Raw genomic sequence first — 26,219 nt, 5'->3', positions numbered from 1 at the left:
AAAGGCTCCAAGCAGAATCCGTGCCCTGGTTAAGCTGTTAGGAATGGGCAGCAGAGAGAGAACTTTGCAGGTAGGGAAACAAAAGAGGGTTTCACTGATTGGAAGTTCATGTCAGGAGACTAAATGCGGGAATGCCTTTAAAAATGTATGGGCAAAATATTTAGTTTTAAACTACCACCCAAAAGGTAACAATCTCCAAGTATTTAACCTAATTTTATTTTATATTATTTATTTTTATTTCATTGATTTTTGAGAGAGGAAGAGGGGAAGGAGGGGGAGGGAGAACAAAGGGGGGAGAGGGAGGAGGAGAAAGAGAAGAGTATCAGTTTGTCGTTCCACTTATTTACTCATTCACTGGGTCATTCTTGTATGTGCCCGGACAGGGGACTGAACCAACAACTGTGGCATATTGGGATGACACTCCTACAAACCAAACTACCCAGCAGGGGCCTTCTTTAAACCAATTTTTAACAAACCCATGTGCTACCCTTTAAAACAAATTTTAAATATATTTTATTGATTATGCTATTACAGTTGTCTCATTTCCCCTCTTCACTCCCCTCTGCCCTGCACACCCCATCCCACCCACATTTCCCCTACTTAGTTCATGTCCATGGGTTGTACATATAAGTTCTTTGGCTTCTACATTTCCTATACTATTCTTACCGTCTCCCTATTTTCTACCTACTGTCTATGCTACTTAATCTCTGTACCTTTTCCCCCTCCCCTATTGTTAACCCTCCATATGATCTCCATTTTGGTGATTCTGTTCCTGTTCTAGTTGTTTACTTAGTTTGCTTCTGTTTTTGTTTTAGGTATGGTTGTTAATAACTGCGAGTTTGCTGTCATTTTACTCTTCATACTTTTTATCTTCTTTTTCTTAGATAAATCCCTTTAACAGTTCATATAATAAAGGCTTGGTGATGATGAACTCCTTGAACTTTACCTTATCTGAGAAGCACTTTATCTGTCCTTGCATTCTAAATGAAAGCTTTGCTGACCAGAGCAATCTTGGATGTAGGTCCTTGTTTTTCATGACTTGGAATACTTCTTTCCAGCCCCTTCTTGCCTATAAGGTCTCTTTTGAGAAATCCACTGACAGTCTGATGGGAACTCCTTTGTAGGTAACCATCTCCTTTTCTCTTGCTGCTTCTAGGATTCTCTCCTTAATTTTAATCTTGCATAATGTAATTATAATGTGTGCTCCTTCTTGGGTCCAACTTCTTTGGGGCTCGCTGAGCTTCCTGAACTTCCTGGAAGTTTATTTCCTTTGTCAGATTGGGGACGTTTTCCTTTATTATTTGTTCAAATAACTTTTTCACTTGCTGCTCTTCCTCTTCTCCTGGTACCCCTATAATTTGGATGTTGGAATGTTTCAAGACGTCCTGGAGGTTACTCAGCCTCTCATTTCTTTGAATTATTGTTTTCTCTTTCTTTTCTGTTTGGTCATTTTTTTCTTCCTTCTGGTCCACTCCCTTGATTTGAGTCTCAGTTTCCTTTCCATCCCTATTGGTTTCCTGTGCATTTCCCTTCATTTCAATTAGTTTAGCCTTCATTTGTTCCTCTAATTTGTGGCTAAAATCCACCAGTTCCGTGAGCATCCTGACTACCAGTGTTTTGAACTGTGCATCTGATAGGTTGGCTATCTCTTCATTGCTTAGTTGTATTTTTTCTGGAGCTCTCATCTGTTCTTTCGTTTGGGCTATTTTTTTTTCTTGCTGCACCTGTTACACAGTGAGGGGCAGAGCCTTAAGTTTTCATCTGGGCGGGGCAACCCAGATTGTGGGTTGTGATGCTGTCTGTGGGGAGGGGTCTGAGAGGGAACAATGGCACCTGCTCTGCTCTCTGCCAAATTCCAGTCACTTCCCCCGCTTCCCACAAGCAAATTGGGCCCTTCTGATGCTGATTCCCAGTGAGTTGGCTTGTGTACGTTCTAGGCCCCTGTGGGTCTCTCCAACCAACTCTGCTGTGAGGTTGGGGCTGCCTCAACCCCCACAGGTGTTTTCAATCAGTAGTTTAAGGGTTTATTTCCCCAAGCTGGGGCCCTGGGTTAGGCGCTGTCTCACTCCCCAGTTTCACCTGGTTTCTCTGCGCATGAATGTGGGACTGCCCAATCCAAAATCTGCCACCTCACCAGGTCAGCCCACTGCTGCCTTGCTGGCCAGCTGTAGCCTTGCACACTCTGCTCCACTATCCGCTTCCAAACTGGGTCCGCCAGCCGCAGCCTTGCCGTGAGTCCTCTCCGACCCTCCTATTTGTCTGGATGAGTGTGTCTTAACTCCTTGGTTGTCGAACTTCCATACAGTTCAGTTTTCTGTCAGTTCTGGTTGTTTTTTGTTTTTAATTTGTTGTCCTTTTGGTTGCTCAAGGGGGCACAGTGTATCTACCTACGCCTCCATCTTGGCCAGAAGTCCTCCTTTTTAAAAAGCTTTAATTGTGGTAAAACACACATAAAATTCATCATCTTACCATTTTTAAGTATACAGTTGAGTGGTATCAGCTGCAAACTCTCTGTTGTGAACCAAATTACTAAAACCATTTTCATCTCACAAAACTGAAGCTCCACGCTCATTAAAGAATTCCCCATATCCCTTTGTCTCCAGTCCCGACCTTCTGTTTCTGTGAACTTGACTACTCTAGATACCTCACTAAGGGGAATCAGAGTACTTGTCTTTTAGTAACTGGCTTGTGTCACTAAACAGAAAGGCCTGCTGGCCCTCCACGCCCTTCATACCCCATGTCAGAGCCTGTGTCTAAGCTGTCTGATCCTCACCACCCCTTTGTCCTCACATATTGAATTTTAAGTAGCTCCTCCAAAAAGCGTTGGGCATTTCCAAAGAAGCCGTAGACATGTCTTCTCTCTCAAACACCAGTGACTTCAATCTACAACACAAATTTTATGGCAAAACTATATGAAAGAGAACTAATAAAATTAAATAAAAAACACTAAGTTTGTGCCCTTTCCCTAAATACTTTCAAATACCACCAAATCTTCCCAAATCTCTCCTCCACAAATTCTTTCCAACTACTCCTAATAACTGGCAAATTATGATGTTTCCCCTTTCTGGTAGTCCCTACATACTTTTTGAGTAACATTCATTTCACACTTATTTTCTATGGACTCTCTTGCACACTTCCCAGCAAAATGCTAAGGTAAGGAAACTATCATAAAGATTTTTTAAAAAAAAACTTGAAGTACTAAAGATACAATAAATATTCCATTGAAATATATGATAAATTGCCCTGGCCAGTGTGGCTCAGTTGGTTGGAACATTGTCCCATACACTGAAAGGTTGCGGGTTCAATTCTTGGTTAGGGCACATACCTAGGTTGCAGGTTTGATTCCCAGTCAGGAAGCACACGGGAGGCAACCTATCCATGTTTCTCTCTCACAACAATGCTCCTCTCTCTCCCCCTCCTCTCTCTCTAAAAGCAATGAAAAAAAAAAGGTCCTTGGGTGAGACTAAATATATATATAATAAAATGACTTTAATAAACTAAAATTTTTAAAAAATCAAACCACCAGAAACAGTAACAACTACAAGTTTTATTGTTGAACATTTACATTTTATAAAAATAATTTAAGATTCTATTAAAATTACATTGGATTCAACTGCATATGCACAGTAAAATTAAAGTTCAAAGGCTAACCACTGAGACAGAATATAGAGAGAGTAATGTATCTTCCAAACAAGTATAAGGGTAAAAAGGAAAAGAGAAAAGAAGAGCTTGAGTTTTTTTTTTTAAAAAGGCAAGAAAGGAGACTTAAAGACAGCAAATAAAGTACAAAGTATAGGATGGTAGAAAAAGTCCAAATCCCTTTGTTATAAAGAGACTACTGCAAGCAAAATGCTGTTTTAGGCTCTAAGGATGCAGCAGTAAACAAAACACACAAAAAACACCTGCCAGCATGAAGCTTCCATCCTAGAAGAGGAAACATAGTAACCAGATAAATGATTCTATCATATGGAATGTCCTAAGATGACAAGCACAAGGACAATGAGTGCAATGGGGATGTAAGTGAAGGATACATCTGGGACAGCCTCACTGAGAAGGTATTCAAAAAACATGAGGGAGGTAAGGGAGTGAACCATGTGGACATATTAGGGAAGAGCTTTCCAGGCAAAGGAATGGCAAGTGCAAATATCCTGAGGCTGGGATGTGCCTGAGGAGCCCATATAGTAGAACAAAGGGGAGTATACAAGAGGGGAAATCAGAGGTAAAGCAGGACTGCACTGTAAAGGACCTTGGGGACCACTCTAAAGACCTGGCTTAGAGGTCTGAGCGAAATGGATAGTCTTGGAAGATTTTTTGAAAATTAGTAGATAATCTTGATTTTTTTAAGAGGAGGATCACTCTAGATGTTGTGATACAAACAGACTGAAAAAAGAAAAACCAGACCAGTTACGTGGCTACTGTGCAACCAGGTGAGAAATGGCTATAACTTTGACAAGTGAAGGTGGTGAGAAGGCTTTGGGAGCCTGGATAGATTTTGGAGGCGGAGTCCAAAGGGTGTGCTAATAGATTACACACAACGCACGGAAGAGCTGAGTCAAGGATGACTCCAAAGGTTCTGGCCAGAACAAATAATCTCAGCAGTGGCAATAAATGTAAGTACAATAAATGTGCCAGTCAAAAGGCAGAGATTGTCAACTAGGATTAAAAAACAAACAAATAGCGATATGCTGCTTACAAAAGCACACAAAGAGGTTAAAACTAAAAACATGAAAAAAGTAGAGACAAACCTCAAGTGCCAGTTGCCACAGTTATACTAATTAATTAACGTCAGACAAAAGGAAAGTCTGCTCTCCTCATCTCTACCTACTGTCTTTCTCTAACAGTTTGACATTTGTAAACTCTGTCTTCCCAAAAATACTGAGGCTTTGGTGGGGGGGAGGGGGCGGATAGGGATGTCACACTCTCACCTGGGTCCACCCACAACTTAAGACAGTCCCCAGATGGTAGTAAGGATTAGGTAAATTTTTTAAATGGTCTCCACCCACTTAGCATTAGTTCCCCTCCACCACAAATGTTAAATTACTTGAAAGGACAAGGCTATTTCTCTAACACGACACCAAGCCGCCGATCACCGGTACCAATTTTTCCTCTTCCAAATTAACAAGCTAGTAGGATTTTTCGGAGCAGGCACTGCGGTCCATTCTGCTGGGCCCCACCCGGGACCCGGCATGTCCGGCCCGCACGCGCACAGTGCCGCCCGCACGCGCACCGCGGCCTTGACTGTACACAAGCCCGCACGCGCGCGACCACACAATTACAAAACACAAACGTGCACTCATCCTCAGAGCCTGAGCATCTAGCCAAAGCCGCAGGGAGCAGGCAAAGCCCAGCTCCGGCAACATGGGAACTTTCTAAACTACTTCAAGGAGCAGAAAGACTAACAGCGCTGCAAGGTGACCGTTGGCCACAGACCACCAGGAACGTTTGTCCCCTCGGCTCCCAAGCCCCAGCTACGCTCACCTGTCCACAGCACGCTGGGTGGGTCCGGTAGGGCCCGGGCGGCGGCCCCTCGCACACCCGGTGCCACAGCACAGCTTCCGGCTCTTTGCCGGAAGTGTTGTTTAGAGGACAGGATGTCCCGCCCCAGCGGTGAGTGACGGGCCCTGGAGTTTTGAAAGGATTATAGCCAGAGGTTCCTCCAGCCCACCCTGACCCAGCCACCCAGCTGTCCCTTTGCTTCGGGAGCAATTTCCCGGGGCGTGGAGCACCCAGAAAGGAACAACCCGCAGATCGAGCGCATTCCCGTTCCCTGGTTCGAGTTGCAAGTCCTGTGTGAAGTTCAGCTAAGTGCAATAATGGAAAAAGCAAATGCCGCAATCATGTTAATGGCTCAGTGTCGGTTTCTCATATGTGAATATCTCAATGGCTTCTTGTCAGGATCAAATGAGATGACGCTTAGGTAAATGTTTAGCAGTGGGGTCGCGTGCATGAGCAAAGCACACAAATGACTATAGTGTTGTTATTGTCAGTGTACATGAAAGAAGCCATTATTAACCCAACCAAAGGACACTGAGTAATACCAGGGAAGTGGCTTTCCTGATGAATTTTGTTAAAGGTGACCAGAATTTCAACATGCAGACGCCCATTATGAATATGTAAAAACTGCTTTTGTTGTTTAGTGAGAGAATATAGACCAGGGATGTCAAGCTCATTTTCACCTGCAGCCACGTAAGCCTTGCTGTTGCCTTCAAAGGGCCAAAATAATTTTAGGACCGTATAAATGTAACTACTCTTTAACTGGTAAGGAGTTGAAATTACATTTCGCCCTCTGAAGGCAACCGCATGGTTGATGTGGTCCCTGGTGAAAATGAGTTCGACACCCCTGATGTAGACGGAAAACCCTTGTTCCCTTAGAGAAGCTGTTGTGTGAAATCCTATCAGCAAGGATGGGAACACCCTGCTCCTCAGTAGAGACTGAGCCATAGGGATCATTCTGACGCTTTTTCAATCCACACGTAGAGCTTCACATAAGGGGTTTTCAGATGTCATATCCCACAGTTATTTTAACTTTATGGTTGTCAACATACAAGACCTTGGAGCCTGTTTCATAGCACAAGCTGGAGCCTGCTTGATTCTTACCTACATTCCTCTGAATCCTGTGCTTTCCCCGGCTTTTTTTTTTTTGACTCCTCAGTTCCTCTGGTGTGTGGCTCCCTTATTTCAGCAAGTTAGTAAACCTAACTTTGTTAGACTATAGGTTTGTCTCTGAGGGGTTTTATCAGATGGGTTTTATTACTGTTTATTTTGGCCAAGCCTCCTGTAAAATTAAGGTTAGACACCTTTGGTTCCATCTTAGGAGAAAACTGAAGCCGAATAAGGGTACATTATTTACCAGTATTCATCTGTGTCCTGAAATGAGCTGTGGGCTTTTTAACTTTATAAAGCTTTTAAATTGCCAGAACAATCTGACAGTAACCAGAGGGGAAGTGGGAGGGGATATTGGGGGAAGTGGGGAGGGTTTTCAGGAACAACTATAAAGGACACATGGAAAAAACCAAGGGGAGTGGAATCAGTGGAGGAAGGTGGGGATGGCTGGGGTGTGGGGGATGCAAACCACTGTACTTTGAAAAACAATACAATTTTAAAAATAATAAAAATAAAATTTTTAGATTACCTTTCATCAGAGAATGACCTCAGTTTTTAAAAAATTATTGGTATCCACCAGGTTCAGACCAGCCTCACAACAGTTACAGAAAACATGAATCTTCCTTTTAATTGTAAAATACTTTCTTCTCTTGGCCCTGACTGGTGTAGCTCAGTGGATTGAGCACAGGCCTGCGAACCAAAGCATTGCCGGTTTGGTTCCCAGTCAGGGCACATGCCTGGGTTGTAGGNATGCAAACCACTGTACTTTGAAAAACAATACAATTTTAAAAATAATAAAAATAAAATTTTTAGATTACCTTTCATCAGAGAATGACCTCAGTTTTTAAAAAATTATTGGTATCCACCAGGTTCAGACCAGCCTCACAACAGTTACAGAAAACATGAATCTTCCTTTTAATTGTAAAATACTTTCTTCTCTTGGCCCTGACTGGTGTAGCTCAGTGGACTGAGCACAGGCCTGTGAACCAAAGCATCGCCGGTTTGGTTCCCAGTCAGGGCACATGCCTGGGTTGTAGGCCCTATCCCCAGTATGGGGTGTGCCAGAGGCAATCATACATTGATGTTTCGCTCCCTCTCTTTCTCCCTCCCTTCCCCATCTCTCTAAAATAAATAAATAAAATGTTTTTAAAAAATACTTTCTTCTCTCCACTAAATTGTGACAATATTTACCCCATTTTGCCCAGAGTGAAAAAATGACCCTGTCTGCCTTCAGTCCTTGTTGATCCTGCACACCACTGGGTCAACCCTGTTATCTCCCAGAAGTGCTTTCTCTGCTCCACCCTGTCTCTCCTTCCTCACCTCCCTCTCACTTTAATCCTCTTCAGCTTGGCTTTCTGGCTTCTCTCTTCCTCCTGTGCTTCCAGAATTACTTCTCAAATGTCATCTGTGACTTCAAATCACCAAGGTGGTCTCCCAATCCCCATAGCCCTTGATTTCTTTACAACATAAATTGATAGAGTAAGTACCCCTGTTTGTTGGAAAAACATATTTAAAACATTGTAGGAGAAGGCTGAAACTTAAAAATGTCAGATATTTACAATGCAGTCCACTTGTAGTCTCACCATTCATGCATTCAGTATAATTCATATTTAGTGAGTCCAGCTCTGCATCAGACACTATTTCAGGGCACTGGAGATCTGGCAGTGAAAAAGAGATACGATGTTCCTGTCCTGGACCAATTTGTATCCTAAACATGGGACAGATGGTATAAAATAATTTCCGATTGTGCTAGGTGCAACAAAGGAAGTAGGAAGGTACTAACTTAAAGTAGGAAGGTTAAGAAGTCCAATAAGATAAGAGAGAACTACTCACTAGATTTTGTAAGAAATGTCAGTGTCTTTGACAAGAGCAGTTTTGGTAGAATGGCGGATTCTGAAACCAGACTGCATGAAGTGAGTTGAAGAGGCAGGAAGTTGAAGGAGCATAGGTAAATGATTCTTCAAAAAAGACCTTTTCTAATTGTCATATTCAGGGAAATTTCTCTTTTTGGGGCAGGGAGTTACAAATCACTTTGGAAATCTGGTGAAAGCAGTCTACATAATGCAAAATTTGCATATAATTGCGGGGAGTCAATTAATCTTTTGAAGCTCATTCATGGACCCCACAGAAGTCCATAGGTTACAGATTCAGGGCCCCTCTCTTTTCAATTAGCTGGCCTTTTCTTCTTCCCTGGGTGTCATGTTCCTGTGACTGCTGCCTCGCTGGCATCTGTCCTTGCCTACTGCTCTTGTGCTACTGACTCTATCAGTGACTACATCTACTTTCTCGATTTGTGTTATTGGGACCGGACACCTATTTTAGTATAAAAGCCCTTTACCTTTGTGGAGTAACTTAAAAGAAGATCAAGGTCAGTGAGGCCCGCTTGATTTCAGATGTATTTAATTTCATAATGTCTAGCTGGACACCATCGGAGTTGAGGATATGAATAATTGTTCACGAGGACATCCAGAAAAGGTTTATATGCCATCAAAAGCTAATTTTCTCACTGTAACATTTTACAATCTTCCAGCCCCATCACTAGGCTGAGTCAGCCTTTCACTGGAAGCTTCACCATGCTCGAGGTTTATCATGTCAAGTTGCCTCCAGCCTTCTTCTCATGAACTTGCAGCACCTTCTCATGTGCAGCTTTTCCTGTTGGCATGCTGCTTGTGAAGGTTAACGTGGCTAATCCACGCTCTTGTTTACTGGGGCTTTATTTTATTGTTATGACTATTTAACTTTTCAATATTTGAATAGATAATATATTTATTCTTATGCTTCAAAAGTAAATAGTAATAAATGGGTAGCCCTGGCTGGGTTGTTCAGTTGGTTAGAGCATCATCTTGATATACCACAGCTTCCATCCCTGGTCAGGGTACATACAAGAATCAACCAATGAATTTAGAAATAATTGAAAGAACAAATCAATGTTTCCTTCTCTTCCCTTTTCTCCTTCCCTTTCTCTCTTTCTCTAAAATCAATAAATTTTAAAAAGTGTTTTTAAAGTAATAAATGGGTATACAGTGAAAGTTTCTCTTACTACCCTGATTTCCCAGAGGGGGCACCAGAGTCAAGGGCTGGGCAAAGAACCAAGACAGAACAAGGACCAGGAAAAAACAAAAACAAAACCCAGCAAGTACTAGTTAGCCATTTGGTCAGAGTCTGCTGCCAGATGAATGGACTCCAGTAATTTCTGCACTCAAGAATCTCCCTTTGCCCTGGCTGGTGTGGCTCAGCAGATTGAGTGCTGGCCTAAGAACCAAAGGGTTGTCGGTTTGATTCCCAATCAGGGTACATGCCTGGGATACAGGCCAGATCCCCAGTTGGGGGTGCAAGAGAGGCAACCACACATTGATGTTTCTCTCCCTCCCCCTCTGTCTAAAAACAAATAAATAAAATCTTAGAGTGAATAGGGAGAATTAGGATGGGAGAATGGCCAATAAACAACAAGGGTGTCCCCCTGTAGGAGTTTATGCCTCATTTTATTTTATAAACTTAAGTAACAGTATAATAAAATAACCTAGGTCACCCGTTGAAGTCCAGGATAATTGTTTTTCTTTTAAAGGAAATGGATGGTATATTAGTCAAGTTTAGAAACACTGTTTTAAATCCCTATTAGAGAAACGTTTTCCAGCTGCCTTAGAATGGAGTCAGCACCAATCAGAGAACAATGAGTCTGCTGGGAGGAATAAAAATACCCTTGACTAAGTCAGTCGTATGCTTTTTAATGGCTGTTTTTACCTTAGTTAACTAACAGCCATATTAAAGCTTTGTTTTGTAAGGTCTCTACTAACTACTTTACTAAAGGCTATGTTTTACTCATTTTCTATCTAGGTAGAAGGAATGGTTTGTTTTTTCCAGTTCCATCATCACTATGACAATTTATTGTAAAGACATTTTGATTTGAGAACAAAGTCTTCAGCAAGGAAGGCAACTTGATTAGACTTAGAGACAGGGCAAATTTAATGGGTGGCAGGGGAACAAGCATATTAGTAAGGACACAAGGTGGGAGCGTGTATGTCTTTAGGTGAGAACGAAGTAGGCAGGCTTAGGTGAAGGAAAGGGATGGGGGAGGTGGGACGCAGATTATAGATAGCTTGGACTGTGAAGCGAAAGTCTGTATACAGAAATGAGTTTTCAACAGAGGCATGAAAGCAAATATTAAGATTAATTTGGACTTCCGCCAAGATGGAGGCATAGGTGGAAACACTGTGCCTTCTCCCACAACCAAGTTTGAATACAACAAAAGTTTAGTAAACAAAGACGCAGCCAAAGAACAGAAAACTGAACTATACGGAAGTCCTACAACAATGAACCATTCAACCAGGACCAGTAAGAGGGGCAGAGCCAGCAGTGGAGCAGGGTCAGGCAGGAAGGATCCCCCGACCCAGGCAACCCAGGCACACAGGCAGCCAGGGTAGCATCATGGACCCAGTGAGGGTGCAAGGCAGGCTGACCACAGTTGTGCATTCACCCGTGCAGATAAACCAGCAAAGGAGTGAGCAGTGAGATGGACCACGTGGCCCCGGCGGCGGGAGGAGGCAGAGGGGACCACCGTTGATTTCCTTTGACACGGCCCCCACATACAGCGTCACAACCCAGCAACTGAGGTGCCCCGCCCTAGTGAACACCTAGGGCTCCGCTCCTCATATGTAACAGGCACAAACAGTCCAAAATATGGCTCAAGAACTCAAAGCCCCAGAGCCAATAACTCTAAGTGAAAAAGAAATAGCAAACCTCTCAGACGCACAGTTCAAAATACTGGTGATCAGGATGCTCACAGAACTGGTGGATTTTAGTCACAAATTAAAGGAACATATGAAGGCTAAACTGATTGAAATGAAGGGAAATGCACAGGAAACCAATAGTGATGGAAAGGAAACTGGGACTCAAATTAAGGGAGTGGACCAGAAGGAAAAACGAAACATCCAACTAGAAAAGAATAAAGAAACAAGAATTCAAAAAAATGAGGAGAGACTTAGGAATCTCCAGGACATCTTTAAACGTTCCAACATCCGAATTATAGGGGTATCAGAAGGGGAAGAGGAACAGCCACGAGTGGAAAACTTATTTGAACAAATAATAAAGGAGAACTTCCTCAGTCTGGCAAAGGAAATAGACTTCCAGGAAATCCAGGAAGCTCAGAGAGTCCCAAAGAAGTTGGACCCAAGAAGGAACACACCAAGGCACATCATAATTACATTAGCCAAGATTAAAATGAAGGAGAGAATCCTAGAAGCAGCAAGAGATAAGGGGACAGTCAGCTACAAAGGAGTTCCCATCAGACTGTCAGCAGATTTCTCAAAAGAGACCTTGAAGGCAAGAAGGGGCTGGAAAGAAGTATTCCAAGTCATGAAATCCAAAGACCTACATCCAAGATTGCTCTATCCAGCAAAGCTTTTATTTAGAATGGAAGGGCAGATAAAGTGCTTCTCAGATAAGGTCAAGTTCAAGGAGTTCATCATCACCAAGCCCTTTTTATATGAAATGTTAAAAGGACTTATCTAAGAAAAAGAAGATGAAAAATATGAACAGTGAAAGGATAGCAAACTCACAGTTATCAACAACCACACCTAAAACAAAAGCAAACTAAGAGGACAGCTAGATCAGGAGTAGAACCATAGAGATGAAGATCACATGGAGGGTTAGCAACAGGGGAGTGGGAGGAGGAGAAGTGGGAAGAAGGGACAGAAAATAGCATAGACAGTAGGTAGAAAATAGATAGGGGGGAGGGCAAGAATAGTAGGGGGAAGTTTTCTGTTCTTTGGCTGCGTCTTTGTTTACTAAACCTTTGTTGTATTCAAACTTGGTTGTGGGAGAAGGCACAGTGTTTCCACCTACACCTCCATCTTGGCGGAAGTCCTCTCTCCCTCTCTTTCTCACTCCCATTCCCTCCAAAAGAAAATAGGTAAAATCTTTAAACAAGAAAAAGTTGGGGTAAACGTGATTTCATTCCATTATTTAGGTTGGTAGAGGGACAGGAAAAAAGGTATATGCTAGTTTTATTTTTATTTTTTTAATGAAGGTTGGAGGGGTTTATTAAATTATTGTTTTTTTAATCCTCACTCAAAGATATGTTTATTGATTTTAGAGAAAGGGGAAGGAAGATGGAGAGAGAGAAATATGGATGTGAAAGGGGCATCCATTGGTTGCCTCCCGTACATGTCCCTCCTGTGCAGTGATTGAACCTGCAACCTAGGTATGTGCCCTGACTGGAAATTGACCCCGCAGCATTTCGGTGTAAGGGAGGATGCTCCAACATACTTAGCCACCCAGCCAGGGAAAAACTAGTTTTAATTATGTTATTTTTCAGGCAAAGAGGCAGTTAGATACAGGACTAGAATTTGAGGCCAGGCTTTTGGAATAATGGTAATCATAAACAAAAAAGAGAGTGAAAGAGTTTAAAAGAATGCTTTCAGCCCTGACTAGTGTGGCTCAGTGGACTGAATATCGGCCTGAGAATCCAAGGGTCTCTGCTTGGATTCCGGGTTGGCTGGGGTGCATGCCTGGGTTGCAGGACAGTTCCCTGGTTGGGGGCATGCAAGAGGCAGCCTATCAGTGTTTCTCTCCCTTTCTTCCCCGCCTCCCCCGCCCCCTGCCCCAATTCCCTTCCCCAGAATAAATAAATAAATAAAAATTTAAAAAGAAGAGAATGCTTTCAGAAAGAATAAAAATCATTAGAAAAAGAATTGCAGGTAGAAGAACCACATTAACGTAATAGCTGAGGAGCCTTTAGGGATATAATGTTTGAGCCCCGAGGGATGTAGTTCAGTTGTTTGAGTGTTCCTGCCAAGAGTTGCTGGTTCAGTTCCCAGTCAGGGCATGGGCCTGGGTTGCTGGTGTTTCTCTCACAACACACATCGATGCTTCTCTCCCTTTCTCCCTCCCTTCCTTCCCCTCTCACTAAAAATAAATCAATGAAACTTTTAAAAAAGATAACATTTGCAGTTTATGGTATCTTTTCACACTTTATATTTAATGAAATGCTTCAGAGGTGGGATATTAGTTTCAAGTAGGTATATTTATTTATAAATATTAAGTGCTACTGGGAATGCAAGGGTGGATAAGTGACAGTCCTTGTCTTCAAGAGTTGCCAATCTAATGGGAGAGAAAGACAAATAAACAAGCAATTAGGGGCCCCCATTCCAGCTCTACAGTGCTGTTTAATAATTGGCTATATGAGGCCCTGGCTGGCGTAGCTCAGTGGATTGAGCCTGGGCCTGCAAACCAAAGGATCGCGGTTTGATTCCTGGTCAGGGCACATGCCTGGGTTGCAGACCAGTTCCCAGCAGGGGACACACAAGAGGCAACCGTACATTGATATTTCTCTCCCTCTCTCCTTCTCTTCCCCTCTAAAGATAAATAAATAAATAAAAATAATTGGCTATATGAGGTTAAGGGACAGTGCTGATCACTCTTGTATCTCCAAAGCTTAGCAAAAGTTCAAGCACATAGCACCAAGAAAATGAATTAAACCAATAGATAGACTGTCTCAATAATGCCAACACTGCTTTACAACAGAGTATACGGTGTGTGGGGAAAGCACTGGTAGGAAATATATAAAATATAATTAGTGAAGGAAGGTTAGCGATCCGATTTTGGGAAGCCGTATATATTATACCAAGGAACTTACAGGTGGCAGTACTGGGGATTCAAACACAAGAGAATTTAAAACATGAGAATATCAATCAGATTTGTGCTTTGGACAGACAGCTTTGGCCAGAGGGTGAAGCAGATTAAAATGGGAAGAGATAATAGGAGGGAAACTGTTTAGCATGTTATTATAATACACGTCTGTTAACGTGCAATGTTCCTCAGTAACACGCAGCAACACCGCAGAAGCAAAGAATGTCTGGTTGAAAATTGGTTGAAATTTCATCTGGGATTGAAAATTGGTGGAATGAGAGGGGCCTAAGAAAAAGAGGTAAGTGACCTGAAAAAGTTCTTGAAAGGTTCCTTGAAGTGAAGGACTGTGGGGCACAGGTGAGGAAGGGAAGGGAGTCAAGTTAGGCAGTTGACAGAGGAAAACCAAGGGGAGCTGGTGGAGTTAAAGTCATGCTGAGGTCAGAGAATAATTTATGGCACCATAGCCAGCCTTCATTCTGTTTATTTGGACAAATGAATAAAATATTTTTTTCCGAAAGCTTCACAGACTAGAAATTGTGAAAATAAATGTTTTCAAGTTACATGTCTTCTAAGTGAAAAAAATTCAATTGTTGTGTTACCACAAGATATTTATGAAGAAAAAAATCACTGTACCTCAAACCTAAATAGATAGATTAATACACTTTATTCAATTTAAACTACTCATGGTTTGGTTTTCTTCTTTATTAACAAATGCAACTATAGTTCAAGTGTAAAGAATGTATTTTTGATCATTTAATAGATAAAATGACTGTTAAGTCCCCAATTCTAAGTCAAACATTTTTGAACCTGACAAAGATGAAAATGACAAAAGAATCACGAATAGTACAGGACAAAATTAGTTTAACTAGGTAAGGAATAATCAACTTACACAATCTTCACCTTGAAGGTATATATTTTAATTGGTCTATAGAGTTAGCACTAGATCTTTCTGAGTAATGATGGTGCTTTCTTCTTGTTTTGGTTCCTTAAACACAAAATTGAAATCCCTGTAGTGTTGCCATGGGACACTTAAAATTTCCATGATTTTAAGTTTTCCTTGTATCGATTAAAATGGCAGATTCAAATTATATTTAAAGTTAGTAAAAGCAGTGGCCAACTTTTCAAAATGATTTATTTTGTGATTGATTTTAGGGAGAGAGAAGGGACAATCTGTTGTTCCGATTTTTTATGCACTTGTTTGATTCTGGTATGTGCCCTGACAAGGGACTGAACCCACAACCCTGGCAAGGATGACTTAGGTTGAGTGCTTTTGGTGAGAATTTCTCATACATGTACTGGTGATTACATCTAACATACTACAGAATCAATGAAGCAAATAGCAGTGTTTCTGAGAAATACGAACTTTCCTTTGGGGATGTCAGTAACACTTCTAATACAGGAATCAAGGTCTTTTTTTCTCCCATACCTCTTGGCTACAGATGGCTCCAGGGGCATGTCTGGAAATGAGACAGGATAGGCAGGGTTAAGGCACTATAAAGCTAAGTAGTGCCTGATAGTGTAGCCTTTGGCTACTTTTCAGTCAGGCACTAGTCTCTCAGGTTAACACTTTCTTTCCTTTCATCAGAAAGATTAAAGATGCCTGCAGTTGGGTCTCTTTCCATTGAAGCAGCAACTGCCTTCCTGGGGGGTAGTGGGCAGGAAGGCAGAGAGCATTTCTCCCTGATTTGGATTTGAAGTGAGCAAACAGCTCTTTTGCGATTTTTACTACTAAAAATGAGAAAATACAAAAAAGGTTTAAAGGCTCCTTCTTAAAGTACTTCTGCATGCATGTACTTTTTTCCCTTCCCAAATGGAAAGACATTTCTGTACCCAGATATTAATCAGTTTTGGGGCACCAGTTTCTCTAGAAAGAAAAAAGAACTTGGGCTAACATGTAAAAGGAGACTCCTTGGTTCAAGGGCAGCATTCTCCTGGTAGGGAGAAAGAAAAAAGGAAGTGGGTAAGAACCAGACCACTCACTGGTTGTCACTGCCAGCCTTCATGGACCACCTCAGCAAGGGAATTTCGGGGTGGGGGGAGACTGATATTCTCAGCAGCTGCATTTAGGAAGAGGAGGACTTCCTATTATCTTTGGGCCAGCTAGTTACAGAGACTTGTCCCAAGTCACTGGTTTGGACCTGGGGTAGATGAATTGGGAAATGCCCATATAGTATAGTTAAGAAGGATCTAGATAAAAATTACTGGAAGCTGAATTCTTTTTTTAAATTTAATTTTATCTTTTAAAATTTTTATTTATTTATCTTTAGAGGGGAAGGGAAGGAGAGAAGGAGAGAAATATCAATGTATGGTTGCCTCTCATGAGTCCCCTGCTGGGAATTGGCCTGCAACCCAGGCATGTGCCCTGACTGGGAATCGAACTGTGATAGTGTGGTTCGCAGGCCTGTGTGGTTTGCCACTGAGCTACACCAGCCAGGGCTTTTTTTTTTTTTTTAAATTTTTAAAAAGATTTTATTTTCAGAGTGAGGAAAGGAGAAAGAAAGAGAGAGAGAAACACTGATGTGTGAGAGATACATCATCCGGTTGCCTCTCGCACGCCCCCAACCAGAGACCTGCAACACAGGCATGTGCCCTGACAGGGATCAAACCAGCAATCTTTCAGTTCATAGGCCAGCAGTCAATCCACTGAGCCACAGCAGCTGGAGCTGAATTCTTTATTGACAGAATCAATAAAACATCTGTGGCAGAGTAGACCACAAAGATCCAACACAGCACACCTACTAAAAACATTCAAATCAGATGTAATAAATGTGACTCCTTTTGACTGCCAATTTCATACAATGATCACCCATCCACTCAGTTTTTGGAGTCAAACAGCTTGCTCCAAATTTTTAAAATGATAGGTTAAAGACAAAATAATCAACTGAAATAAGCTGTTAGGCCTAATCAAGAATAGCTTAATATATTTCATTCTCTTCTTTGAACATTTTACTTAAGTGCTTTACTAGAGCTACCAGCTCAGGGTTCCCACCAAGTTCCTCAATTTGTTTGTAGGCTTTAGATTCAAGCTCTTTAAGAGTATTCCGAGTGTATTTAAAAGAACCTACATTCTCAAGATAATGTACACAGTACTTTTTAATATCTATGTTTTCGGTTCTCTGGCGCAAGATATTCTGCACCTGGGTGCTTTCAGGCCTCAGCCAAATAGCATGAATAGTAGGGAAGGAGAACTTTCCCTCTGTTAGATCTTCACAAAAGCTTTTGTTTTCACTATATTCTTTGGAGTGTAGATTGGCATAATCATCCCTAATTTGGAAAAAGAGCCCAAGTGTATCAAGTATTGGCTTTAAATCTTCTTTGTAATCAGAGAACAACTGCATGAGGCCCACTGCTAACCCAAAGAGTCCACCTGTTTTCTGCAGCACCATAGCTTTATATTCTTCTTCAGTGGGGCAAGTGTAGTTGTCCCTCCAGTATATATCCAGGCCTTGTCCCTGATGGAGCTCCAAGAGCTGGCGGGTAAAAAGCTTTACTGCATCTGGGTGATCGAGGGTTAGGACTTTCTCTAGGCCAAGAAAATACACGTAATTGGCAGAATTGATGACAGACGGAACTCCATAGATGCTGTGTGCCACTGGAAAGCCACGTCGGAGTTTTGAATTGTCTTCAATATCATCAATGAGTAAACTGGCATTGTGTAACATTTCTGTCACTTCGATGATAATCTAAAAAAGACAGTTAAAAATTTCATTTTGAAAAAACCATTTGAACGATTATGTTAACAGATGAGGGCCTCAAGTGTCTTAGTTTTTGAAAGTAATAATTACTTAGTGACCTCAATTTAAAACAATATACTGCATAAGCATTAAATAGAATTAAGAGCTAGGAATAGTTGTACGTGATGCCATAAATTTCTTGGGGATTAAGAATGAAGTTAGAGTTGCCTAGATACCTGTAGCTTGTCTTCTGGGACTTTTAGCCAGTGATTAAATGCCTGTGAAAGTTTGGATCTCACTTGTTTACCTGCAAATAAAGAATAAAATTTGGCAATAAATACTTCAATTATTTTTAAAAATCAGAAAATTTCTCTAAAAACAATCAGACTTGATAAATCCAGCTCCATCAATCCAATACCCACTGCAGAGCTTGCCTTCTACTGCCGGGCCACTACTGGCCTCTTCTGTCAAAATTCACATTACAAAACACACAACCTTAAAATTAGGGCAGGCAAAAGGGATTCTAAATACTTCAGTAGTCCACTAGTAAGCCCACTATTTTATTTTTTTTTAATTAAGTAATTATTTTAGAGAGAGGGCAAAGGAAGGAGAAAGAGAAGTAGAGAAACATCAATGGGTGGTTGCCTCTCATGCACCCTCCCCCCACCAGGGACCTGGCTTGCAACCAAGGCATGTGCCCTGACTGGGAATCGAACCAGTGACCCTTTGGTTTGAAGGCCAGCACTCAGTCCACTGAGCCACACCAGCCAAGGCTGGCTTACTACTATCATCTCAACCTGTATCTACAATTTTGAAATGGAATGGGGTCTTAGGAATCGTGATCTGTCACTCCTTTTGAAAAGGGTGCCAGTCTAGTTAGTGGCAGTTACTAAAGCTCTGTCCATTTCAGAGAACATATTGGACAACACAGGATGTTTAATGAAATGTACATTGCTGCTGAATTGCCTCATACAATAATTACCTCTTAAAATTATCTACTATTCCTTTAATTTAAGGTTTTAGAGATTGGACAGCTCTGCTGCTTTCCTACCAAAAAGTGAGAATGACATACCCTGAAGTATTGCCCCTCAACATCCAAGTTTGACCAGGGCCATTAGTTTTCTCATATTATCTTTTTCTTATGGGGAAAGCTACAGAGGTCTTGGGTGGTAGTTATCACCATTAAGTCATTTTAGTTCAAACATGAAGGAATGAGAGACAAAAGCCACAACCAGTTCATTCAATAAAAATGCTCTATAAGCTCTCCCCTAAAGTGAATGCACGGCCATTTGATTTGCTATTAGCTTTCAGAAAAATAACATAAAAAGTTTCAGTAAACAAAAACTGTATTTTCTAAGTCTTATCTATGTTTCTCTCCTCCGCACCAATCACCCAAACAAATGAATATGCAAACTGTCATCACATGCAAATGAGCCAGTTTGGTTCTCTGGCAGCAGTCTAACATACAGGCCTCCCAGGGTTCAAGCAGCAGTATCTTCTGTTTACTAACACTTAAGGTGAACATGGGCTGGGTAGTAATGATATACTTTACATGTCTGACCTACTTTCCAGTTTAACAAAGGTCATTCTGGACCATCCTTACAATGCACAACTGTGCAAAGTCACCCATACCACTTTAAAAAGCACAGTTAGAAGATGAAGAGCACAATCACGGTGGAAACACCTTTTTCCTTTCACTTCAGAATTTATGCAGGAAACAGTCCAGTAAATGGCTTGACTTACAGGTGCTGCAGCTTTAATACACCCCCCCACCTCCCAGACAGATTCTAGGGTCAGGCTTGATACTCCTAGTCCCCAAACAGTTTGCAGTGGGGGATTGCCACAGAGACCCTTCGAAAGTAAAACCAACAACTACTCCCACCTCTTTAAGACCCTTAAATGACCAACCCCTCCTGCAGCCCTCTTCTTCACCTGCTCCCGACCCACCCTCTACCACCTGCTGCAAAAGACTGGGGACTCACACTAGGGCAAATAAGCAAACATCAACTGCACTAATTTCAGAAAATCCTGATATCAATAATTGTAATCTTGTTAGTAAAAGTACCTATGTAACAGAATAAATGGTCTGGCCCACTTCTAAGTCACTTTAGTAACCCTGAAGCTTTCTCTGAAAAATGCGTTTATTATGCATAATAGAATTTCCCATTTCTTTAGGTTATATTCTATCATGGATGCAAGAGTATATTTGATTTAAAAAGGTGACATACCTAATGACAGTTTTGTTTATTTAATTTTCAAAAACTTTATGACATATTTTATAAAAAACTCCCTCCTCCTGTAAATGAGCTAAAAACAACAACAAAATCTACCTCCTACCTCCCTGTGCTCACTTCCTCCCACTCCCTCCAAATAAAAGGGAAAAAAGTAAAAGTAAAAAAACAAAAACAAAACAAAGAACTGGGGTGGGGGGGAGTCCCCAAACCCCTCAAAACAAAGTGGCATATTTCCCCTGGGGGAAGGGGAATTTACACTAGAGCTGCTGGGAGCTAAGGACATCTTCTGGCTCTAGAAACCTGCAAATAAAGACAAAAAGGAAACAAAATAGACCAGCAGTCAATCTGGAGGGGCAGAGAGCCACAGAGGGGTGGGTGGGTGGCAGACCTGGAAGGACAGAGCAGGCAGGAGGACTGTGAAAGTCAGGGAGGAGACTGGAGAGAAGGTAACAGGCAGAACAGTTTGGTGTCATTCCAGAGCCCTGGGTTAAACAAACAAAAAACAAACATCTACCACTTACCCCTGGGTAGCCTCCCAAGGGGGTGAAGTGAGACAGGGAAACAGGCAGAGCAGCCTGGGCAGCTGAGTTCACGGCGAATCTCCAGAATGAAGGAGTGGCCCTTGCCCCACGCCCTAGTGCAAGTCCCTCCTCAGCAGTTAGGTATGGGATTCTCCCCCTTCCACAGCGTATCTTTTTTTTTTCCTTTGAATATTTTTTCCATCAAGGTCATCTTGTGTTTTTAAATGTCATCTAGAACATATATGAAGGGCCCATGGACATGGACAACGGTGTGTGGATTGACTACAGAAGTGGGGGTGCGCTGGGCTGAAGGGACAAAGGGGAAAAACTGGGACAACTACAACAGCATAAACAAGAAAACATTATTAAAATATGCTATCTAATGGTTTAAGATATCACTTCCAGATAATGAGGATTGAAGAAGTGATACAGAAATTAATTATATAGGGTAACCTTTATGGTTAAAATGTAACTAAAGGTCGTCCTCGCTTTACACAGCAGCAGAGTGCCTGAAGTGGGAGATACTTTTTAGACTCTCGTTAGCACTGATAATGGGTTCCAGCCAGTGTTTGCCAACTTGTTACAAGAGTCCAGCTGGGGATGGGTAGAGTGCAGGAGAAACAGTGCCATCTTTCTCAATGGAAGACCCTGAAATAGGCAAAGCTACTAGCTGCTGAATAAATGCCACTCAAAAGCAGTCTTCTTACAGCTTTTTCTTAAAACAAAAGGCGACCTTCCCTTGCATTTTCCATTTCTGTCTTCCCTCCATTTTTTTGAAACACTGACATTAGCAGAGGTGTCTCCATTAGGCCCTACCATAATAAAAATTATACTACACACAATGGTTTCCAAGGTGTGGCTAGGGAGTTTCTACACGTTCAGCTCTTCTGATGACCTTATTTATCCCCTCAGACTCATAAAGAATAGAAATGCACATACTACCACTGAGGCGTGCTCACAAAGGTGTGCACTGTAGAACAGAAAGGAAAATGTGTTTATTGTGATGGAGTAGAGAACATCACGAAAGTTTAGCCACATTACGGGTTAAATAGGTTTTTGTGGTTGTTAACTCATCACCTTTTATATTATTCCTGTGAGAAAGAGCATTTTAAGTAATTGGTTTATAAATAAATTTTTATTCCAAGGACTCACACTTATTATATGAATAAATTTTACTATTATTTCTCCAAAGTTAAGAAATAGCACAAGAAAACATGTACATACACATAAACATGACTAGGCAGGTGTAACTATAGGAAGCCATGTCCAGGTGGCCCATCTTTATATAGGAATAATGATGGTTATGCTTTTAAGTAATGTGATTTAGATGTGTTACCATTTAACTCTTAAAGGAACTAGCAGTAAGAAGTGCAGTGTGTGTGTGAGAGAGTGGAAAACATGAACATGGAAGATAAACGAAGCTTTTAGTCTTTGCACGAACTGGCACAGGTTTGCTTACTCTATATACAGCAATGTGCGACATCCATAAAGAATAAAACCTCCAAAAAGGTACTGAGATGTTTTAAGTTTTTAATTTTTTTAGGTATGTTATATACTTAAATATTTTTAAAAGGGCACCTCAAACATGTTCCTTTCAAGAACGAAGGATCATTTTTTCTTATGTGTATAACCTTAAATAGAAAAATCTCAAAAGCTAGCAAGTCTAACCTTTCCTATATGCTAACATCTGAATGACCACTACTACATAAAAACAACCCTCTATGGACCGTAATTGAACTGCTACCTGGTAATTGAAGCAAGTACTTGTATGGTTCTAGAAGAATCCTCTGGACTTTTTCTTGAGTGTTCTCCATTATTTCTGAATTTCAAAGCTAATCTGTTAGGAAAGAGAAATATGTATGATCTCATTAACTAGATTATCTTTGAGTGTCAAACTGCAAATGAATTTTTATCTCAAGGTGTTTTTGTAAAGCCAAAGTTTCAGTCTCAAATTCATACAGATGAAATCTTGAAAACATTATGCCAAGTGAAAGCCTGTCACGAAAGACCACATATTGTATGATTCCATTTATATGAAATGTTCAAAACAGGCAAATCTATAGAGATAGAAAGCAGATTAATAATCGTCTAGGGCTAGGGTATAGGGATAGGGAGTGTTTGCTAGTGAGAACCCAGTTTCCTTTGGTGGCATCAAAATGCTCTAAAGTTAGACTGTGGTGGTGGTTGCACAACCCAGTGAGTATACCAAACCCCCCTAATTACACACTTTAAACGGACGAATGATATAACATGTAAATTATCTCATTTAGAAAAAGGAAAGCTTTCACTCAAGTAACTGATCAAAGTGTTCCCTTGTATTTTCAAGTTACAAAACTTATATTAAGTCTTTCCTATTTACTCAACCATAAAGGCTTATATTGTTGCATTAAATCAATATTAAAACAAATCTACAGAATTTGATTCTTCTATGTTTAATTGAGTATGTAAATTAGTAAACATACTTTTTTCCATGAGCACCGATGAATGCTTTACATACTATTAAAATTTAATAGGAAATGTTTCTCCTGTACTTTCTGTACAATCAATCCATTTCAGAGATTTTTTTTAAGGATTTTATTTATTTATTTTTAGAGAGTGGGGAAGGAAGAGAGGGAAACATCATTGTGTGGCTGCCTCTCACATGGCCCCCACTGAACACCTGGCCCACAACCTACGCATGTGCTCTGACTGGGAATCCAACTGGCAAGCAACCCTTTGGTCGACAGGCTGGCACTCAATCCACTGAGCCACATCAGCCAGAGCCCATTTCAGAGATTCTGACTTAAGACATGCATTAACTGGAATACAATTATATTATTAAAAATATTCCCCTGCCATTAATTTATTATTCTGAATTCTACATTTACTTCAATATTTCCTAGCATACACTGTCTTCCTAGAATCCTCTTTATTACTGAATCTCTCCTGCTGTGTAAAAAATCTACTATTTTTATTTGTCCTCACATTAGGAGTTTTCTAATTGTTCTGACGCCTGTGGCACAGTTCAGGAGAGTCTTCCTTTTTATCTGTTTTCTTTTGCTTCTTGGGACAATGATTTTATCTTTAGGATCATGAACCTAAAGAACTGAAAAGTAAGTTTTTTTTGTAATTTACTCCTCAGTATGTAGGTGAAACAATCATAAAAATGTTAGCACCCCAACAAAAGAAATTATCTTAGTAATATGATTTCAAAGAGAACATTCCATGCAGAAAATTTCTACATTTGCCTTGACCAATAATTAATTCTAAGTATATCACAAGGGAAATAAAGTCCAGAAAATATTTTGAAATAATCTAAAAACCAGTTTACTAATAAATTACCTATACTGTTTAAACTTTGACATAGGTTATCTCATTCTTTTTTTTTTAAGAATTTATTCATTTGTTTTTAGACAGAGGGGAAGGGAGGGTGAAAGAGAGAAAGAAAAACATTAATGTGTGGTTGCCTAGTTCAGGCCCCGCAACTGGAGACCTGGCCCGCAACCCAGGCATGTGCCCTGACTGGGAATAGAATAGGCAACATTTTGGTTTGCAGGCCAGGGCTCATTCTTAAGAGATGAAAGAAAATAGCATGCAGGAATAATAACTGCTTATGTAAAAGATAATTATTTACAGATATAACAGTAGAATAGCAAAGAGGATCTCTTACAGATTTCTATAAACCAGTTAGTACCCATTTCTTCCCATGTTTACCTTTTTCTCAGCCTCCAGAACGCGTTTGACTTAAATTAAAAAGCAATAAGACCAATATTCAAAAATTCTCCTTCGTCTCTGGATCAGTAACATATAACTGTTGAACTGAAATCAGAGCCTAACCTTTATTTAAACTCTTAGTGGATGTTATTTTTTGACTTAAAATATTAGTTACAGATTTTTAAAAATTATTCTTTCCTTAGCTCACTCAAGTAAGTTTAAGAACACACAACTTGTCAGGGTTCCTTTACAAGTAGTCTCAGCAGGAGAAAGACACAGGAATCTCAGTATTTCTAGGTATTTCAAGGTCTAAGGGTTTCTACACCCTGTGGCACATGATCTGACCTGCCTTTTTTTTAAAACTCAAACATAATAAAGTATCTTGTACTAGACTTAAATGTAAAGAACTATTAACTTGTTACTGATCTCTATAAATTCATTAAATTAAATAACAGTACAGAATGCCTATGTGAGTCTGATACTTTGAAAGCTAAAACTACTTTAAATTTGTTCAAACAATGGATGCATGAACAAATACAAAAAAGTTTCTCTCCTACTGTGACTACTACAATAACTTCCAGATTGGGTTCCCTGCATCAGCTGGCGATCTTTGCAAAATTCAAATCTTCCAAAGAGAGCGCTCTTTCCACCGCACAAAACTCCTTGACAAATTGCGTAAGGTTCTGCGTCCCCACCCCTTCAGCCTCAGCTTCTCATACTTCAAAAGCTCCCTTTTGACACAAGGCTTCCCAACATGTTAATCTTTCTGTCTGAAATGTTCTTTCTTAGTTAACTCCTGCCAACACCTCTTACCCTCTCTGGCTCGGGTAAGCCTTCTCTTAGGTGCCTAACCCAAATTCCCTAGATCCCACTCCCCGATTACCAAGTACCGTAACTCTGCTTCGTAGTACTCACCGCCGCTGCAATTTCACATTCGCACGTGTGTCCATTCAGTGCTCAGTAAATACGCGAAGGACTAAACTAATGAACGAAGTGTTTCCTAACGCCTTAAGATGATGAAATCATGCACGTGAGAAATGAAAACATCAGAAGAGTCTAGTTTCAGAATGTCTGAATAGAAACATACAAATGTAAGCGCAGCTGGGAAGGCCAGGATGACTTCCACTCAACTCCGGAAGATGACCGGTCTACAAGAAAACGGCCTGAGACGCCGGCGGGGTATGGAAGCCGACTTCCAAAAGTAGCTTAGCAGACAACCTCCAAGAGTCTACTTTGCCAGCAGAGTCGCAAGGTCCGCCAAAGTCCACCAGGGTCCGCGAAGCCCCGATCACTTTCCACTCAAAAGCCCCCTTCCTCTCCGCTCCGTGCCCTCCAGCTCCTCCCCTTCTCCAGCTAGCGGACGGAAAATCCACTCACAATCCGTTTCAGCATCCGGGTCTTCACCCTCCTTCTTTCTTTACTGCAGGCCCCGCCCTCCCCCCCAATCCGGGTCCCCGCAGCGACCACCGCCACAACCACTCACGGTTCAACGATGAGGTCACAGCTTCTGCGGTGCCGCTCGGGGAGTAGCAATACCAACCATCAACTTCCCAATTTATAGCTCAAATAGCGGCTCCTCCATACGCCTACACGAGCCCCTCCCCCTACTTCATCAGTCAACTCTCCGCCCTCCACAGCCACCAGCGCCGCCGCATCACTCTGTGCAAGAAAATGCGCCATCCCTCTCATACTGCGCAGGCGTCGTTGCCGCCTCCCCACTGCTGTGTCGCCCCGCCCCCTACCCCTCCCCCAGCCTCACGCAGGCGCGGGGCATTGCGGGTCTTGCAGTTTTTGAGGCCAAGGGCTTGTGCACTGACTCCTCAAGTAGGACTACATTACCCGGGAACCTTTGAGGTGTAACTTTCTGT

The 26,219-nt window shown here is 41.3% G+C and overlaps 2 protein-coding genes across 7 annotated transcripts in view; both read right to left on the bottom strand.

Moving 5' to 3' along the window:
• Positions 1-5,563, bottom strand: part of TBCE (tubulin folding cofactor E) — a 59,317-nt gene extending 53,754 nt beyond the window's left edge. The window contains exon 1 of one of the 2 annotated variants that reach the window (XM_037037335.1): positions 5,479-5,563. The gene's annotated coding sequence lies outside the window, so the exon portion shown is untranslated. Of the gene's footprint in view, positions 1-3,325; positions 3,364-5,478 lie in introns of those variants that run through there. The other variant, XM_037037336.1, reaches the window with a different exon arrangement.
• Positions 5,564-16,885: 11,322 nt separating this feature from the next.
• GGPS1 (geranylgeranyl diphosphate synthase 1) lies at positions 16,886-26,056 on the bottom strand. Of its 5 annotated transcripts, XM_037037332.1 has the most exons (5): positions 25,835-26,056; positions 25,267-25,422; positions 22,400-22,495; positions 18,140-18,210; positions 16,886-17,912 (listed from the first exon to the last, which is right to left on the bottom strand). In XM_037037332.1, exons 3-5 carry the CDS (start codon positions 22,470-22,472, stop codon positions 17,145-17,147), a joined length of 912 nt encoding a protein of 303 aa, XP_036893227.1. In that variant the 5' UTR covers positions 22,473-22,495; positions 25,267-25,422; positions 25,835-26,056; the 3' UTR covers positions 16,886-17,144. The 5 variants fall into 5 exon arrangements, with proteins under 5 accessions (XP_036893227.1, XP_036893225.1, XP_036893228.1 ...); XM_037037330.1 differs by lacking the exon at positions 25,267-25,422; XM_037037333.1 differs by lacking the exon at positions 25,267-25,422 and having other exon boundaries at positions 22,403-22,495.
• Positions 26,057-26,219: the final 163 nt, after the last annotated feature.

Source organism: Sturnira hondurensis, unplaced genomic scaffold (assembly GCF_014824575.4).
Source record: "Sturnira hondurensis isolate 20B ecotype Veracruz unplaced genomic scaffold, ASM1482457v3 Scaffold0022977, whole genome shotgun sequence".
Taxonomy (NCBI): domain Eukaryota; kingdom Metazoa; phylum Chordata; class Mammalia; order Chiroptera; family Phyllostomidae; genus Sturnira; species Sturnira hondurensis.
This window is presented reverse-complemented; position numbering and strand designations above follow the sequence as displayed.

Bases quoted from the DNA above. Each gene is read 5' to 3' on its own strand.
- GGPS1 (XM_037037332.1), bottom strand. From the start codon at position 22,472: ATGGAGAACACTCAAGAAAAAGTCCAGAGGATTCTTCTAGAACCATAC. The intron at 18,211-22,399 runs GCAGTTCAATTA...CTTTATTTGCAG, and splicing joins CTTGCTTCAATTACCAGGTA to GTAAACAAGTGAGATCCAAA. The intron at 17,913-18,139 runs GTATCTAGGCAA...TGTCTTTTTTAG, and splicing joins TCCCAGAAGACAAGCTACAG to ATTATCATCGAAGTGACAGA.